Genomic DNA, 10,911 nt, shown 5'->3' with positions numbered 1-10,911 from the left:
CAACCAAGGGGAGGAGGAAAGTATGGAGGGGGGGGGGGGATATTAGCATGTCACCTCCTGTGGTTACAAATGGCAGGAAGCATCAAGAGGAGATGCAGCTCTTCACTGCTTGGTCTCTCGCACCCTTCTGACCCCGGAGTCCCTTCATCCCCTGCAACTAAAGTCTTTTGCTGAAATGTTCCACCAGTGGCGGAACTATCAGGGTCGCAGAGGTCGCGGCTGCGCCCTGGAGTTCCGCCACCTGGAGGGGGCCCAGGACAGGAGGAAGGGGCCCCTGGTAACCGCTGATTACCAGGATATTTATTATCCCGGTAACTGCTAATGTCAGTCCCGGGACCTCTCTCTCCTGTCCTGGGCCCTACATGCTTCACGCTGCTCCCCTCACCTTGTTCCGGGCGCAGCGTGAAGTATCATCCAGCCGGCGCAGCAGCCAATGAGTGGGAGCGGTGTAATCCCCGCCCCCTCATCACACAGAACTGCTGCCCAGTGCCGAATAGAGAGCTGCTGCGGACACGAAGGGGGAGTGGTCACTAGTTACGCCTCTGTGTTCCATCAACATCACCTTCATTTCACTCTTCATCCTTATTCTCATCATTTCATACATTATTAGTACCACTGATATGTTTTCCTGTGATTTTTTCATGATACCAAAGCGCTTCTGGTCTATTAATACAGATCAGGGGTAGGCAACCTTAGCACTCCAGCTGTGGTGAAACTACACATCTCAGCATGCCTATGGGAGTCAAGCCTGTGGCTATCAGAGTCTTGCAATGCCCCATGGGACTTGTAGTTCTACAACAGCTGGAGTGCCGAGGTTGCCTACTACGAAATAGAAAATAGTTTTTTTCTCTCTCCCAGGCCTGATGAAGAGGGTATGCTAAGAGCCCCCCGAAATGCTTTGGCTATTTCTATAGTGTCCTCTCAACCCTACACTAAATAAATGGAGTGTGGCGCTTGAATTCACAATCTTGCCATTAAAGAAGAGCTCTGGGTTAAAAATGTTCTCAACCCTTGCAGAGGGGCTACTCCAGCACTGCAAGGGTTAAGTGCTCATTTTATACCTAGGGTCAAAGATAACAAAGTTATACTCACCTGATCCTCTGAGCCGGCTTGCTCTTAGACCGGTCCTTTGAGCATCTCTCCCCTCCTCTGCAGAGGTCTAAGGTCATCATGTCCAATAGACAGTGTATAGAATGTGAGGACCCTGAGGGACATGCTGTGCAGTGGGGGAGACAGGCTGCAGGGAGCATGGGTAGCCCCACTGCAAATGAATAGTTTTTCCCGGAGTTCCTCTTTAAGATGAGGAATTGCTAACTCACTTATGTTAAATCTGCCTGAAAACTGGAACACAGATTTTCATGATCTATGGACGGTCCTACAGTTCAGAATGTCCGGGTACCCTGGATTGATATATGGTATTATGCTCTACAAATCTGCATGCATACACTCAGGTGATTGATAACTTGCATTTCACGGCGTCACACTTATGATCACCTGAGGACTTTGTCTTGTTAAGCTGTGCTGCAGTGTGAAGAATAATTTGGCCCTGTAGCCCTAGGTACCAGTGGGCAATGTGCTCTTCATGGGTCTTTCTGTGACTACACCTGCATCATACCATGTCCAGAAAAAACTGAAGGTGAAGTCGTTCTGTGATGTGAAAATGGGGAAAGATTTGAATGTTTTTAGTGTATTTTCTCTGAGGGTTGAATGTTCTTCAAATAGGTTCATCCATGTAGAACAGAAAGAAAATAGCACATTACAGCCACTAGGTGGAGCTGAGAATCATAGGACACACATACATAGAGTAACTAAATACAAATAAAGAGAATGCCTCTTCAATCTCTACCTACACCCCCCCAGCTGACACCCTACCCTATGCTGCATACCTTTACCTTCCCGCCCCTTTCCTGCTTTCCCACTCTCAGCCCTGTGCATCTGCTTAACAGAGACCCTTTACCCTATTTCCTCTGCTCGGGGACCCTGTATACTCAGAGCTGAATAGCTGGCCCATGCCTCCCTGGGCCACCAACCCAAGGGAACAAATTAGCTTGATTGGTACTGTAAAGTAGTCACCGCTCCACGCTCGCTCCCGGGATGGACTACAATCTCATGTTTAGTTTAGTAATTTATATTGAGATTGTAGTCCATCACAGGAGCAAGCTTGGAGCGGTGACTACTTTACAACACACACAGGGACCATGGGGAACAAAAGTAGCCCCCCTCCAGAAGGAAGGACAGTGTCAGCACCACTTCAGAGATGATTTGAGGATCTACAGCCGAGTGATACACAAATAAGATACATTTTTGTTAATAGTTAAGGTCCTTGAGGGTCCATTCACACCACATCCAGATTACCTCCAGACCAGATTGTTTTTGGACCCAAAATGCATCCCAATTCCAATTTTGGCCACCAGCGCAGTCCGTTCCAGACCAGAGCAGAAAAATACTGCTTGTCCTATTTTGTCTGGTCTGGAATGCACTGGAACGCATCAAAAACGTCTGGAACGCACCCATTTTAATTTCAATCGCGGCAAAATTGCAATGCACTATGTTCCAGATCTGGTCCGAAAAATGGTGTGAACCCGGCCTGAATGTATTTTTAAGATTTAACTCCTGAGTTTAGTGTCACTTTAATTGTTTTTAATGGCTGGACATAGTTTTAATGTGGCTTTAAAAGGAGAACTATGGGGTTAGGGGGTACCTTTAGGAGAACTCTGGGGTTTTCCCAGCCAATAAGGAAGCTATACCTCACTTTCCATGTTTCGGTGTCGGGAAGGGGGAGGAGTGTTATAAAAAGAGTCTATTTTCCAGCGTTCACTATGCTCTTGGTGTGGCGGTCCAGCCTAGCGTGCCCCATCTTGTCCAGCATCTTGGAATAAGGCCTCCAGCTTTGTAGTGCAAAATAGTTGTTTGCTTGGGATAGTGCAGGTGCTTCCACGCTCCATGATTCAACAGTCTTCTCCGGGGATCTCTTCAGGCGTCATGTGGAAGCTGTGGCAGGAAAAAGAACATTCATATAACATATAACACGTTATGGAACATGTAGGCCGACTCCAGTCCAACAGCTGTGGTGCAAAACTCTGACAACCCCAGGCATGACTCCTAGAGGCAGATGCATGATGGGATTTGTAAACTCACCCCAGCTGGAGGGCCGGAGTTTGCCTAGCCCTGATCTAGATGTTTGGGACACCCAGAAAAATTAGATTTACTTTAAATCACTAATAAGTTTGGATGCACCGATACCAGTTTTTCGAAAGCGACTACCCATATTTTTTTCCGGTACTCACCAATACCGAATACTGGTACCGGCATCCCGAGGTACCGTGAGCCCGGCTTATCAAGGAGTCGGGCGGCGGCGGTGTTCCATCGAAAGATCAGGTCAGGAAGCCAGGCTGTCTAGCAGTGTTGCTAGGCAGCGTGAAGACAGCTTCTTAACCAATCAGGAAGCCGGGAGGTGGGTCATGACCTGCCGCCTGGGTTCCTGATTGGTCAGAAAGCCAGGCTGCATAGCAGCAAGTGAAGCTGGTTTCCTGGCCAGTCAGGAAACCGGGAGGCAGGTCATGACGTGCTGCCCGGCTTCCCGATCGGTCAGGAAGCAAGGCTGCGTAGCGACAAGTGAAGCTGGCTTCTTATCCAATCAGGAAAAAGGGAGGCGGGTCATGACGTGCTGCTGGCTTCCTTATTGGCTGAGAAGCCGACTCCATGCTCCCTCATGACACTGCCAGTCAGAGGAAATCTCCCCCTGACCGGAAGTTCCGGTATCGGAGGGAAGTATCGGAGCATTTGGGTGAGTACGAGCACTCTCCCAAATACTCTGTATCGACACTGATACCACTATGGGTGCATCCCTACTAATTAGGTAATCAAGTCAGATACCCCATCACTACACTCAATTAAGCTAAGCATGATGCACAATTTGCATACGCAGAGGTAATCCTCTCAACTCTTCCTGTGAGAATAGTTCAGTACAGTTGGAGGCGCGCTTCTGTCACATGCCTTGAGTTGGAATCTTAAAAGAGTATCTCCAATTTTGTTCAGAAAAAAAATAAATCAATCCCCTCTAGGTGATCAATGTTCAATCAGGGATCAAACCCCCAACTTGTTGCTGCTCTGAAGAAATAGTTTCTTTCACCGCGTCCTTCCAAACTGATCCCTGAATAGGGGGCTCGGGGGTTCGGTGTAATCAGTTGGTGGACTTTCTGTGTTGTAATGAGGAAAGTTGCAGCGTCAGGATCCCTTTAGCAGTAATTAACCCTTAGCGAGTATCTCGCCAGATACGAAATTCCTATCTAAAAAATGATTTGCATCTTAGTGGAGACTTTTGGGAAAATCAGTCAGCCAATCACAGAAGCAGGAAGTGACATTCCCTAAAGCGCTCCATATACCAACTGTGTGCAGAATGCCTCCAGGTCCCCATATTGCATTACATTTTTATTTTTTTTGGACGGTTTTAGAAAATTTCAGCTGCTGCGATTGTACACGGAAAGGTGATCTCTAATAACATTAACCACCTCCCGTCCATGGCCGTTCCTGAACAGACGGATGGGAGCCTTATAGCAGCGGGAGGGCGTCTTAAGACGTCCGGCCCCTCCCCCCAGCTTGTTCACGGTGCCCGGCGCGCACACGAGTGGGGAAACTCTGCATTCAGTGTCACTCTCTGATACAGAACACCGGTGAGAAGCTGATGAAGCAGATCTGTGCTTCATCAGCTTCTCCGGGGGTCCCTAGGTGACATTAGGTGTCTTGAAGACCCCTGATGTCTCCATAAAGAGGACCTGTCATGTAAATTGGCTATCACATAGGGGATTTCTTAGTCCCCTATGTGATAGCAATAAAGTTAAGTGCAAAAAAAAAAAGTTTAAAAACAATTAAAAGCATTAAAAAAAAAAATAGTCACACATAAAAAGAATGTAAAATAACGCAATTTTTTTTAAAGTCACCCCCCCACATACAAATGCAAACATGCATTGGGTGCACCAACGTGCGAAAACGAAGATTCTGCCTATTGTGCCGCACACGTTACATATCGCCGCGAACGTTATAGTGAGAGTAATAATTTTAGGGCCATCAATCACTGATAACACGAAACTGATGAGCCGTAAAGGCTTTTGGCTGGCCTCTGACAAATTTTGGGTATGGTAGTTTTCTGCGATTTCGCACAATTTTAAGGCTTGACATGTTTGGTGTCTGTTTACCCGATGTGACCCCGTCTTTTATATTTTACCAAAAAATTGGGGTGATAATAAATATTTCCTAACATTTCATAGGGAAAAAGGTTTTTTTTCAAAATTTAGGGTACTTTTTTTATTATATAGTAAAAAAATAACGCCCCCCTCCCCCCACCCCCCAGTGGTGATTAAATACCTCCAAAAGAAAGCTCTATGTGTCCCCAAAAAAATGGTATAAAATTCATTTCAGTACAGCGCTGTATGACGGAATAAATGTCAAGTACCACAGCGCTGAATACTGAAAAATGACCAGGACAGGAAGGGGGTGTAAACCCCCCCCCGGTCATCAAGTGGTTATCTGACAAAATGGCTGGTGTAGCGAGTTGAGTTTCCCTTTAAGGAAGTAGAAGGCTATGAAAATGCTTTGGAGGAACATATCTAGACCAATGGCCCATAAAAAGGGCGGGGACAATCAGTAACACAGACTGAAGGTGCATGTGAACTCTTTGCATTATCAGGATTATGGGAATGGATGCATGGTTACTAGTTTTAGCTTCCCGCAGGATAGTCAAGCTGAAGTACATCCGTATGACAGTCTAAACAAGCACCAGATCCAGTTACTGTGGAATGCAAAAGCCTCATAAAGTACAAAAAAAACATCTTCCTTTACTTTCCCTGACCGAGCCAAATCCTCCTTCAGTTGTGTCTCACACGCTCCCCCTCCCAGACACTGCAGCTCACAGTGGGAGGGTTTCAGCAGCAGAGGCAGTGCTGTGAATCTAGAAAATAGTGGGCGGGACTAGGTGTGGTCAGGTGACAATTGACAAATTACAGGCTTCATGAATCAGCAGTGACATAGCTAGTAACTAGGGATGCACCGATACTAGGTGCCGATTATTTGGGCGAGTGCTTGTACTCGCCCAAATGCTCCCGATGCCTAGCCCGGTATGGGAACTTCTGGTATCAGGAAGCCGAGTGGCGAGTCACTACACGCTACCCGGCTTCCTGACTAACCGGGAAGCCAGCTCCATGCTCCGTCGTCACCTGCCAATGAGGGAGCATGGAGACGGCTTCCTGGCTAGTCAGGAAGCTGGGCGGTGAGTCATTACACATCGTCACCGGGCTTCCCTAATGGGGCTTCTGGTGTCGGTATTGGGGAGTACCGGAAAAAAATATATCGGGTGACAGCATTGGAGGGGTGACTGCCAGTCATTTTGGTGTTACCCCCTCATAAAAGTCAGGCACTCGGTCACGGACCGAAAGCCTGACAGTGTCAGGAGAGAGGAGGGGACCTGGCGGCATACCTCATCCTGCCGGGTGAACGTCCCCTCCTCTCTCTGCCGGCATCCATCACCAAGATGGCCGCCGGCAGGTGTCAATTAGACGACCGCACATGCGCGATTACGTCAACGCATCACCCAGTCTCCGCTTTGGGTGACACGCGGCCTCGGGACGCCCCTGATCTCTCTGTTCCCATCTCCCAACTGTGCTCCTGCGTTGTCACCTGTCACATGCCCTCCTGATGGAGACTACAAGCTGCTGTTTCAACACATTTTTACACAAGCGCGGTCCACTGTTGTCACCATTGGGGGGAAACCCGCCCAGGTAAAAGCCACGCAGCCATCGCTGGGGTGCATATAGATGAGAAGTGGCTGGAAATAGGCTGCAGGTGGAAAAAAAAAAAACCTAAGCAATCTGTCCCTGCAGAAAAAACCTGTACCGAGCTGCTGGCGCCAACGCCGACTGATTCCCATTTCCAGGGACAGGATGTCCCAGCAGGGTCTGTCCCTGGAAATCAGGGACTATGGGTGACTTGGTTCTGTAGGGAGTTGTGTCATCCCTTTAGGGACACTTGGGAAAACTAATGCAGTGTCTATGACATGTTCAATATAAATACATCTCTCTGCAGATCTGCAGGGCACTATGATGTCATGCAGCAGTAGTTGGATTGCATTCTATAATAAGAATTGCAGCCGATCTTCCATATACATACAATAGACTATGCAGCGATTCTCCCAGATAACGTCACATTCCAGGGGCAGCACTGTGCGGGTGTCCTGCATTCAGACTCCTCCGTATCCCCCTTCATAGGTATACCCGCCGATACTCCCTCCAATCTCAGCGGCCATCAACTTCCCCGAGTCCTGGCAACCGTGCAGCGCACGGCATGCTGGTAGTGTAGTCCGGCGGAGACGCTCAGCCGCTGCAGTGCGCTAGAGACGAACTACATTTCCCATGAGTCCTCCCGACACAGCGCTAGAACTCTCAGCCGCCGTTAGTCTTATATATGTCTCTTGTCTAATGACTGAACTTTAATAACGACGGCCATTTTGTTGGAGTCCGAGACCTATAGAAGAGATGAGCTGATGTCTGCAAAAATGTCTTCGGCACTGGGGACAATCTCATCATGGGCTCTTTAATAGGAAAAAAAAAAATGATGAAAGGTGTAACCTGTGAGAGCTACATTATGTCAGCGTTAAATGTGACAGAATTGTATTTTGTGACAGAATCTGATATTGCTGCATGTGTCTTTCTAATCAGATCCCATGCACAGCATGTGTAGGTGTATGCAGTGCTGCCGGAGCTGTGCGCTCCAGGAATCCCATTAGAGCCTGTCCCCATAGTAACATATGCAATGATGTCACACTTCTCTTTCCCCTCCTCAGCAGCAAACCACAACCTAAAGAAGATTATAAACTGCAACCGAATGACATTTAGTTTGCCAAAGCGCTGTGTGCCATAAACAATTACTAAATCTTTATTACAAATGTCATCCTATGTTGCATCTCGGCACTGCCTGTCTCCATCAACCTGTTTGCAACCACTTCCTGTTTACATGCAATGGCTGCCCTGCATTTCCTGTATTTTATTTGGAGGGACTCACCTTCTCCTTCTAAAATCCCTCATTTTGGGTAAAACTAATCATTTTAGCACATTATCCCTAATGATACACATTACCGGAGTAGGGTTGCCACCTGTCCAGGATTCACCCGGACAGTTCGGGTTTTGAATGCTGTGTCCGGGTTTCATGCCAGCAGAAACCCGGACACAAGATGTCAGGCAGACAGGGGCAATGAAAACTAATATAGGGGCTACTGGCCCCCCACTGTACTGTCTCGACTGTGATATTTACCTATGAATGGGTGGCGCTATTTACATATGAATAAGCCGGGACTCCAAAAAAATGTCCGCGTGTCGCTAGAGTGTTCGGGTTTCGCTTGAAGAAAAGGTGGCAACCCTATACCGGAGGCATGTCCATGGCCTACATACTTGGGAGGTATGCATTTAAGTGCTTGGTGACAACCCAGGACCATGCTTGCTTTACGTGCATTGAACTCCCACTTGCATTCTCCATCAGACTTTTGTGATATATATCCAAATATGTAGATTGTATTAAAATGTAAATAATTCCCGCCACTTTAGATTTTTCCCATCCTATAACCTCGCAGCTAAACACAACATTTATGGATGACCGGAATTTTTAATTTAAAGCAGAACTACACCCTTTTACCCCTTACAGCAGGGGTAGGCAAACTCTGGCCCTCCAGCTAGGGTAGCACTACAAATCCCATGATGCGTCTGTCCCTGGGAGTCATGCCTGTAGCAGTGAGAATCTTACAATGCCTCATGGGATTTAAAGTTCCACAACAGCTGGAGGGCTGAAGTTTGCCCACCCTTGCTTTACAGTCAAGGAAGGTGCCATCTTGGCCTGTATTTTTTGATTGCAGTTGCCATGGTGCTGCACATGTAATCAGTTCTGACACCAGAGGCGTATTCACTTGCTTAGTCGCTGCGAGTTAGCAAACCGACGCTGTACGCTGTGCTGCAAGTCAGGGCTCAGCACTGCTAACTTAGCACTCGCAGCAGAAGTGAATGTGGATTCAGAGCGCTGAGTGTGATGGAGAAGGTAGGGACAGAGCACCAGCCGCCATTTTAACTGTGGGCACGCCTGGCGGCACTGGAGAAAGGTGCCTGAAACCTGCTGGAGGAAATCAGTTCAGTGTGGGAACTAGAGCTGCAGCTAACGATTGTTTTCAAAATCGATTAGTTAGCCGATTATTAAGTTCGATTAATCGGTTAATCGGATAAACAATAAAATACATTTTTAAAAATGGCTCCAGTGATGGACTACTAGTTTGTATCGAGATTGTAGTCCATCACAGGAGCAAGCTTGGAGCGGTGGAAGAAAAAAAAAAAGTAAAAAAAGAAAAAAAATAGTGTGGTGTGCAATATAGTGAAAAGGATAGTGTAAATTTATACAGCAATGAATGCAGAATGGCACCGACTATAGAGGACTACAAATCCCAGCAATAGTACATTATACAGTGCAATGCAGAATACCACCAGCTATATTGTACTATTGCTGGGTTTTGTAGTCCTCTATAGCTGGTGGTATTCGGCATTGAACCGCTGTATAATGTATTATTGCTGGGATTTGTGGTCCTCTATACAGCACAGTGCAGAATATCACCAGCTATATAGGAGTACAACAAATCCCAGCAATACATTATACATACAGTGTACAATGTATTGCTGGGATTTGTATTCCTCTATAGATGATGGTGCATTTCTCTGTATAATATACAGCACAATGTACCATCAGCTATAGAGGAATACAAATCCCAGCAATACATTATAGAGCACCATGTGTGGGAAAGTGCAGGCTTACCTGAGCAGTCTTCCAGCAACTTGCTTCTGAGATCGGACCTGTCTATCGGCGGCTGTCATTCCCCCACACCTGCTCCTCCTTACTACATCTCCCCGCGTCCCTGTGCCGATCGTGGATGTGGGTGGGCGGTGAGTGTGAGGCGGGGAGGAGGTGCGGCGGGAAGAGCGTGTGTGGAGCCGCGAACAGGGCCAACTGATCGGAAGCCGATTATGTCGATTAGTTGTTGCAGCCCTAGTGGGAACCTACAATTTCATATTTTGGTGGACGAGCACACCAAATATTCGTTGGAAAATGGTATTGTTTAGTCAAAAATATTATCCTCTGCCATTTTGCTGAGGCTGAGCACTGTGCAGCCGAAGCGTTCAGTAAAGCCGTTGCAGCAAACTAAACTGCTGCAGAACAGCTACTCAGGAACTGAACGTGCCTCAGCCATTTGAGAGCTGGAAAGTTTGGTTGAGTGCTGAAATAAGTGCACTGACTAACTTGACAGGTGACACGGCTTCAAAGTAACTGATTTGGGAGACATTAAAGTGACATTCAACCCTCAGATTTTTTAACATAAAACAATACTGTAATGTGCGCCTTACTGTAATCCATGGTTGTTTCCCTTCTCTTTGCTGCTCTTCCTTTTAAATCCGTATCTCTTCTCATGCTCTGTAGAACTTCTGTTTTGCAGCAGACCGCCTTGTCTCAGGAATGGATATATGGTGTCTGTGTATTAGTTTCTATAGGCTTGTAACCTGAGCCAGCACTACAGGAAGAGGCCTTGAGCTGCAAAGGGAAGTTCTGCAGAGCATGAGAAGACATGAGGATTTAAAAGGAAGAGCAGCAAAGAGAAGGGAAACAACCATGGATTACAGTAAGGCACACATTACAGTATTGTTTAATGTCACTTTAAGACCTCATTCACACGAGAAACGGGCGGCACGTACAACTTCGTGCTGCGTGTAGGGCCGTATCGGGCAGCTCCCGGGAAGGCCAGGTGCTGCGTGTGATTAGTACACAGCCCCCGTCCTACTCTATAGAACTACACAGCCATATGCCCCCCTACGCTCACCCACCCTGCACATCCGT

At 47.2% G+C, this 10,911-nt stretch overlaps 1 protein-coding gene across 1 annotated transcript in view; it reads right to left on the bottom strand.

The window, feature by feature from the left end:
• ELMOD3 (ELMO domain containing 3) overlaps positions 1-2,770 on the bottom strand; it is a 30,468-nt gene extending 27,698 nt beyond the window's left edge. Inside the window, exon 1 of the mRNA XM_018567462.1 lies at positions 2,748-2,770. Within this exon, the coding sequence (XP_018422964.1) occupies positions 2,748-2,759 (12 nt within the window). The 5' untranslated portion in view covers positions 2,760-2,770. The remainder of the gene's footprint in view (positions 1-2,747) is intronic.
• Between the last annotated feature and the right edge of the window lie 8,141 nt (positions 2,771-10,911).

Source organism: Nanorana parkeri, unplaced genomic scaffold, assembly GCF_000935625.1.
Source record: "Nanorana parkeri isolate BGI_ZX_2015 unplaced genomic scaffold, ASM93562v1 scaffold1052, whole genome shotgun sequence".
Lineage (NCBI taxonomy): Eukaryota > Metazoa > Chordata > Amphibia > Anura > Dicroglossidae > Nanorana > Nanorana parkeri.
The sequence above is the reverse complement of the archived record's forward strand: the minus strand, read 5'-3'. Positions and strand labels throughout refer to the sequence as shown.